Source organism: Leucopleurus acutus (assembly GCF_964270905.1).
Source record: "Leucopleurus acutus genome assembly, chromosome: 1".
NCBI classification, from domain to species: Eukaryota; Metazoa; Chordata; class Mammalia; order Artiodactyla; family Delphinidae; genus Leucopleurus; species Leucopleurus acutus.
In genome coordinates, this window is record NC_139142.1 from 168,158,653 (window position 1) to 168,166,621 (window position 7,969).

At 42.9% G+C, this 7,969-nt stretch overlaps 1 protein-coding gene across 1 annotated transcript in view; it reads right to left on the minus strand.

The window, feature by feature from the left end:
- Window positions 1-7,499, minus strand: part of HDGFL3 (HDGF like 3) — a 76,179-nt gene extending 68,680 nt beyond the window's left edge. Inside the window, exon 1 of the mRNA XM_082847907.1 lies at window positions 7,033-7,499. Within this exon, the coding sequence (XP_082704033.1) occupies window positions 7,033-7,116 (84 nt within the window). The 5' untranslated portion in view covers window positions 7,117-7,499. The remainder of the gene's footprint in view (window positions 1-7,032) is intronic.
- Between the last annotated feature and the right edge of the window lie 470 nt (window positions 7,500-7,969).

Sequence of the window (7,969 nt, forward strand, 5' to 3'; positions counted from 1 at the left end):
GCTTTAAAACATGCACGTGCCCCTTGACTCAGAAATATAATTTCCAGAGACTTGTCCTAAGGAAATAACAATTAAGCCAAAAGAATGTTTCTCAGAGTATTCTTTTATAGTATAAAACTGGAAACAAAATAAATGTCTTATAATAGCAAGTAGTTATAATTTATAAAAATAAGTCCATGCCATAAATTACCAGATGGCTATTACAAATAATGTTATAAAAACATATTTATTGCCATTGAAAGTCTTCTAAAGATACAGTGTTTAGTGGGGAAAAAAGGTTGCAAAACTGTATATATATTACAAAAATTATGTACCTAAACATAGGTGGATATTCATGATGCTTGTAATTATGTCTAGGGATGTTAATCTTTCTACAGTGAACATTATTACTTGTGTAATAACTGTAACTCTGTTACACAGCTGAAATTAATATATAACATGAAGGTCAGTCCATTCTCTCTTTTAAATAAGCATAGTTTAAATAGTTTACAGTATGAGCAAATTGTTTTCGGTGCAAGGAACGCTATTGACTGTTAAGGATCCTATATAGTCAGTACTTCTATTCTGTGGTGAAGGAGCAATTAAAAAAAATCTAATTAGTTACAGACATTTTAATAAAATAGATTAAAGATGAATTATTAGAAAATTAAAATTAAAAGGCATACAAACCCCAATTTTAAATCAGATTCACAAACAAAAAGTTATTCTATCAAATTGCTAAAAAAATTTCTAAACTCTTGTTCTCAATTTCTATATCTATCTTGTCACTGACAGGTAACAGTCCACAGACCATGCTTTCAGTACGTGCTTGAAATGATTAAGAAATCTTTTTGCAGTGGACTAACAACCGTATTAAGTGGACTATATTTTGATCAGACATCTGGAGGCTCTTCTGCAATAGAAGATATTTCTCTAATAAACAGGAATATTTCGGCTCTTGCTCTACTATACTTATTAGTCTATAATGTTTTTCTAATGCTAATAGACATTTTCAACAGTCATATATCATTTTAAACCATCATTTTCCAAAAGAATCAAACACAACCTCATATAGTGGAATTAAGAGAATTAATATTCTTCAAATCATGGGGCAACAAGTAGTCATTAGGGCATTCCAAAGGGGATATGCCACATACACAGATGCACCTGGCTGACGGAAAATGTAAATGTTGGTATTGAGTTTAAGTTGCCTGTTTGCTCCCAGGGTTAAGCTGAAGAAAATGAGACAGTTTGCCAGTCTCAAACTGGCAATGTGAATATAGTCTCTTGGGGAAAGGCTGAGTGAGCCTGTGCCACTCTACCTGAGGAATGAACCAATGATGCATTTCTGTGGACTCAGGACAAAGTAATAAAGATTATAAACATCTTACTTTATGTCGAGATTAAAAAGAATTTAAGTGTCAACTGATTCTCTGAAAATATGTAACCTGGTCTGCAGAAATAAAGGTTCACAGTCTAGCAGTTTACTGTCAAAGGCAAAAAAAAAAAATGGAAAGTGCTATGGGTCAGAAACTGAGGATTCCCAACCAGTATTTACATTAATAGAGGATAGGGAAACACTTTATTCAATTACAATGTTTTTAAATTGCTGCAAATTTAATCTGTTGGTAGAAAAACGAAAAAATACACCTAGTACAGTGCCTTACATACGGTAGGTACTCAATAAAAGTTCAATGAGAGTTCAGATCTTTGAACTGTCATAGAGGGGTAAGTCAAATGCTTTATTCTTAAGTTTTAACAAGTGATAGGTGGAGAGCTAGATCAAAAATATGATGAGCAATGAATGATTTAGCATGAAAGGAATAGAAAGACTCTAGTAGAGTTAAGCAAAAGACAGAGGCAGAATCCAGAACTACAAAGAAGCCTCAAGAGAAAGCTGTGAAGTAGTAAATGAAGTTTCTAAAATAGAAAGGAAGATGCAACTTTGTAGGACTGAAGCCTTAAAGGAAAAAATTTCTCACTGAAAGCTAAGTATGGTGAAATCGAATCCATGAAGAAACTTGGAGTATTAGATTCCTCTTTTTCCCCACCTCATACAAAGTGTGTGTTTTTAAAATTGAGGCATTATATACACAAATTGAGGCATTATATACATAATAGTGCATAAATCCCCAAGTGCAAGCCTGATAAATTTTTACATACGTACAAACCCACATCAAGATACAGAACATTTCCAGTGCCTCCTACCAGTCAGTAACCCCACCACCACCTCCACCTACCACAAACTGGTCACCATTGATCAGCTTTGCCTGTTTTTGAACATCATGGGATCATACAGAATGTACTGTCTTGTGTCTGGCTTTTTTTTCACTCAACCTTATATTTTTGTGGGCATCAGTAGTCTGCCCATTTTTATTGCTGGGTAGTACTCCACTATAAAACATACTACAAATTTGCTTATCCATTCTAGCGTTGATGGACACCTGGGTTGTTTCAGTCTTCTGCTATTATGGATAAAGCCGCCATATATGAGCATTACTGTACAAGTCTTTTGGTGGACATAAACACCCATTCTCTTGGGTATATGCCTAGAACAGACTGCCAAGTCACAAGGCAGGCATGTGTTTAACTACAGTACATCAGGCCAGTTTTCTAAAGTGGTTATATCGATTTACTCTCCTATTAACGATGCTTGAGAGTTCTCATATAAAGTTGTATTTTAAAAAGCTCTTTAACTGAAACACAAGGGCTTTAAGACTTTGGTTTTTGTATTGTTTTTTGTTTTTCCATTTTTTAGAGTAGGGGTAACATAAGCAGAGTGCTCACACCTCGGGGGATACACAAGATGATTTTAGGGGGTCTGTGAAGAAAATAGTACAACTTCTATCTTAGTTTCTTATTCTTCCGCCTAAAAAGTAAATTTTACTAATATCCAATACATCAATCAACACTAGTGTGCTTATTTACATAATTATATTTATTCACTTTAGGCATACTGTGACTTACTGCCATTTGTGTGTGCCTGGTTGAGTAGAATTATGGAACATCTACTTCTAACAGAATTCTCGCTAAATGAACAAGTGGCTAAAGGAGTCCTACAAAGATGACACTAATAATGTAAGCACAAGCAAACAAGGAAATGGCCAAGCTGACAGTTCTAGTCTATAATATCTCTTTAAAAGATAAAAACTGTGACAATCTAGTCAGATCTCACAAGAAGGAGGCAAAAAAATTCCAAAAATTAGTACTTTTTAAAATATAAACTTAATCTAGTACTATTAATGACATTTTGCCAATAAGAATTTTAAAACATAAAATATCATCTATATCATCTGTCATCCCTATTAGTTTTTTTGTATTTATCTTATAATATATATAATAGTACAAAGTACAAGTAGATGTAATTTTAAAGTAAATTTACACATATTAGAGATGCATGCTCTATTTTTCTTTTTTCTTTACCAACAAGGTACACAATCAAAAGCCTTCAGAGGGACTTCCCTGGTGGTTCAGTGGTAAAGAATCCACCTTCCAATGTAGGGGACTCGGGTTCGATCCCTGGTCAGGGAACTAAGATCCCACATGCCATGGGGCAACTAGGCCTGCGCACACGCCACAACTGGAGAGAAGAACTAGAGAGAAGCCCGCATGCCACAGTGAAAGATCCTGCATGCCGCAACTAAGACCCTATGCGGCCAAAAATAAAAAATAAATAAAATATTTTTTTAAAATTAAAAAAAAAAAGCTTCGGAGACTCTTGTTTTAGCATAAGTATTTTTTAGTATTAAGCTAGTTAATCCTTAGGCATAAATGAACTTCTAATTTTTAAAGTCATATACAGCAAGTATACTCCATTAGAAACAGCCAGTTGCTATTTAATGTTAAAATAATATATCTGAAAAGGGAGAAGGACAAGAATCAACTGGGAAGAGGCATAGGGAACTTTCTTGGGTACTGGTACTGTTCTGTCCCAGTAGGGGCTAGCATTACACCAGTGTATACATTTGTCAACTCACTGAATGGTACATTTAAGGTAAGTGCGTTTCAGTCTATGTAAATTTTACCTCAAAAGGAAAAAAAAGAATCTATTAAAAATATTGACCTCTAGTTAATGAAATACAGTCTGGAGTGTCTAGGAGTAAATTATCTGCAACTTACTTTGGAATGCATTAAAAAAAGATGGACTGCTGTATGGATAGAGGGATGGATATGTGAACAAATAGGTGATATAGCCAGTATAACAAAATGTTAAGTGCAGAATCTAGGTGGTAGATATATGGCTGTTCACTATACAATTTTTAAAATTCTCTATGTTTGAAATTTTTCATGATAAAATGCTGGACAAATAACAAATCTATGTAATAGCTGAAAATTTTAAATAGTGTAGTGATACAGGGGAAAAATTAGAAATTCAAAAAGCAAAAAAGATGGAAGCATTCAAGTACTGCTGCTTAGTGCTTTTACATACACTAAATCTGTGAGGTGAGAATTATCCCTATTTTACAGACTAGTAAACTGAAACTTAGATTACAGAACACACCCTGGGCACAGAGTGTGAAGCTCAGCCAAAAGCTGAAACCAACCTGATCAAATTTACTAGATGTCTGAATCCTCTAGGCTCACATTCCTCACAAGGGGATTCCTAGGACCAAAACAAATGTCTTCTCTACAGCAGAGAAGTCACTTCTCCATGCCACCTGGACCAGCTCTGACCATCAGAAAGCTCCTCCCCAGAGCCTGAAGAAATGTTTCCTCCATGTTCTCCCTCCTATGTTTCATTCCTTATGGCCATATATTGATAGAATCCCAACATGGCTGGCCTTCATATCAAGGGATAATATTTGAAATTTAAATAAGTAGGATTCCCCCCCCATACTTGATAATATCATCATCGACAAAGCTATAGCTAGGTGTAAAGTGGGGATACTATCTCACAGAATTGGAATGAAAATAAAACGAGAACACTGACACATTCAACTGTAACAAAGAGTAGGGACTCAAATATCTTTCTTCTTTTTCTAACCTTTACCTTTCTTTGGAAATTACAACATGCCACTCACTATAAAATATTTTTTAAAAATTAGAGAGACTTAGGGCCTTCCCTTGAGGAGCTCGCGTTAAATGTGAACAGACACACATTTTTCCCCCTGTATTTACTGTATCTTATCTAACAATGTAATTGATTTTATTTCCTCATTCTATTTTCCATTTTGCCTTGGTTTGGAATTATAACTCCTAGGAATTTTATGTACAATTAAATACACAACTATGACTACTTCTGCAGCACTTTTTTGTTTCAAAATTACTACAGGTGGCCAACATATGCAAGCAACATGTTAATGAAATTTTAAGTCTATTTTCTTTTTGACCCTCAGGAGATATTTTTCAGAGGTAAGATTAAAGAAAGCCATTGTGTTACAAGAAAATGACCAACTGGTGATGCTAACTTTCAATTCACTTTTAACTATGTATAAACATATGTGCCCTATAGCTGTTTATTTCTTACTTGATGAGTATACTCAAGGGGTTCCCTAAAGGACTCCTAAAGTAACAAATCTTGCCCCAAAACATTATGGCACTGTAGTAGGAAAAATAACCCATTATTCCACCATGAAAACTTTGCCTTACTTAAGGAAAACCTACAGTTCAGATGTGGAGAAAAGTTATTTGCACAGCCTCACGAAATCTGAATAAGACTGTTTTTTCCCCTTGAAATCTGAGGTTGTTAGTGTTGGAAGGAATCCTAGAGATGATCATTTTACAGTTGCAGAAATGGATATTCAGACAGTTGAGATGATTAGCCCATAACAGAGCCCAGATCAGATGCCAGGGTCCCCCAATTCCTGACCCAGTGTTCTTTCCATTTTACAATCATGACAAACTAAAAACAAAAAAAGTGATTATGTCCATCCATTACTTCAACTTCACTAAATTTCAGTCTGGCCACCCATGATGTCACTTCCTTTTGTGAATGGGTGTATTTGGGGGAGGGGGGAATCTCAGTACCTTCACTTGCATATAATACAACATATTTAGAGCCTGCACTCATATTTATGCCACTATTTCCCATGTCTACTTCTATTCCTCAAGTTTACTAACATAATCTTCAACATGCTTTGACCCTCCTTTTCACTGTTTCTTATTTCAAGCAATTAACTGCCAACTGTTATAAAATAAAAGTAAAAGGGATTTATTTTAAGACACAAAGCACACATGTTAGCAAAGGACCTAATAAAATTTAATGTTATGTATTACACGCAGATGCTTTCTAGAGAAAGAGCCCAGCGAAAACCCTGCTACACAGAAAGAGAGCGCTATTGTGGACTGTTGTGGGAGGCCGAGGATAAGGTCTGGGATCTGACCTAAAACAAACATGGAGGTGAAAAGGCACGAGGAGCTTACAGGACACACCAGCCAGTGCCAAGCTGCAAGCTCCCGGCTATTTGGTGTCGGTTTAAAAGAACCATGGGCACCAAGGATGCACGTACCCCAGGACAAGGATAGGGCTGGCGGGGCACCCGGAATCGCGCTCAGGGAAAACTCAACAAGTCTGGAAGGCGAAGGATGCAACGAGAGACGGATGAATGACTGCCAAGAGGCTCCTGCTGGCTCTGAATGACCACTACCCCTTTCCAGGATTTGCGCCGCAGGCACCCGCCGGCTCTCCGACAGCCATTTGCACTACGCTCCCCTACGTACCCCGACGTTCGCCCGGGACCGCGGTGTCTACCAACGACCCTGGCCGGAGCGATGGCTCCACTCCAGGCCCGCTTCCCGGCGGCACGGGCTCCCGGTCACCACCGGCTTTCCGGGAGGAAGACAGCGGCGGGCCTGCCGGGGCCGGAGCCGCCTTCGAAAGTGGGCGGAAGGATGGCGGCCCTCGCGGGGTGCGGGCGCGGCCCGGAACCCTCGCCTCCGGCGCGGCCCCGTCCTCCCTGCGCAGCGCCGCCCGCGCCCTCAGCCCCGGCCGCAGTCGGCCGCTCGCGGCGGGCTCGGCGCTCCGGGCTGAGGCGATGGGGAAAGGGGGCGGGCGCGCCATCATGAAGGGGAAAATGGTGGGCGGGCGGGCCCGCGCGCGGCCGCCGTACTCACCCGGGCCGGCCAGTGCGGGTAGCCCTTCATCTTGGCGAAGACCAGGTCGCCTGCCTTGTACTCGCGGGGCCGCGGACGCGCCATCCCGGCCGCTCCCCTTCCTGGTCGTCCTTGGGCGCCGCGAAGATGCCGGGAGGCCGCCCCCCCGCGGGCCAACAGACTGCGCCGCGCTCCCCGCGGGCCTCGAGCCGGGCGGGCTGGCGGGCGGACGAGCGGCCGCTCCGACGAAGGGAAGCGGCGAGGCGGCAGCTGGGGCGAGGGGTGGGCGGGGGGCGCAGCAGGCCCGGCAAATCACCGCCCGGCAGCGGGGGAGGGGAGCCCCCGGCCGCTCGGCTCTCCCCGCGCTGAGGTTCCCCGCCGCCGCCGCCGCCGCGCGCTGCTCACAGGCGCCGCGTCGCCTGCCTCATGCCGCCGCTGCCGCCGGCGGCCTCTTTCCTGGGCTCCCGGGCGCGGCGCGAGCACCGGGCCTCGCGCCTCCTCCGAATTCCTCCTCGGGCAGCGACCGCAAACACGATCTTATTATTGTTCTCGCGCGCGCTCAACATCCCCCCCACCACCACCACTTCCCGCTCCCCACCCCTCCCCTCCAGGGCCGGCCGGTTAATTCCTAGGTACACGGCCGGCTTTCGCGCAGAAACCGAGCGCGCCAGCCCGGCTGCTCGGCGGGCGGGCGATGGGTGCGTCTTCCCCCAGCACCGAAGCCCGCGCCGGGCGGGCGGGAGCGCCTACTCCAGAGGCCGCCCGCCGCCCGCTCTCTTTTGTTCTTGGCCCGGAGCTGCCAGCCGCAGCCCAGCCAATCACCACCTGGCCGCCCCCCTCCCCACCCGTCCGCGCCACATCGGGGGCGCTCCCACCGGCGTCCCCAGTCCCACGGCCACCTCCTGCTGACTGGTCTCCCTCCCGGCTCCCCGTCGCGGGCCGCTTCTGCGAGTGCTCT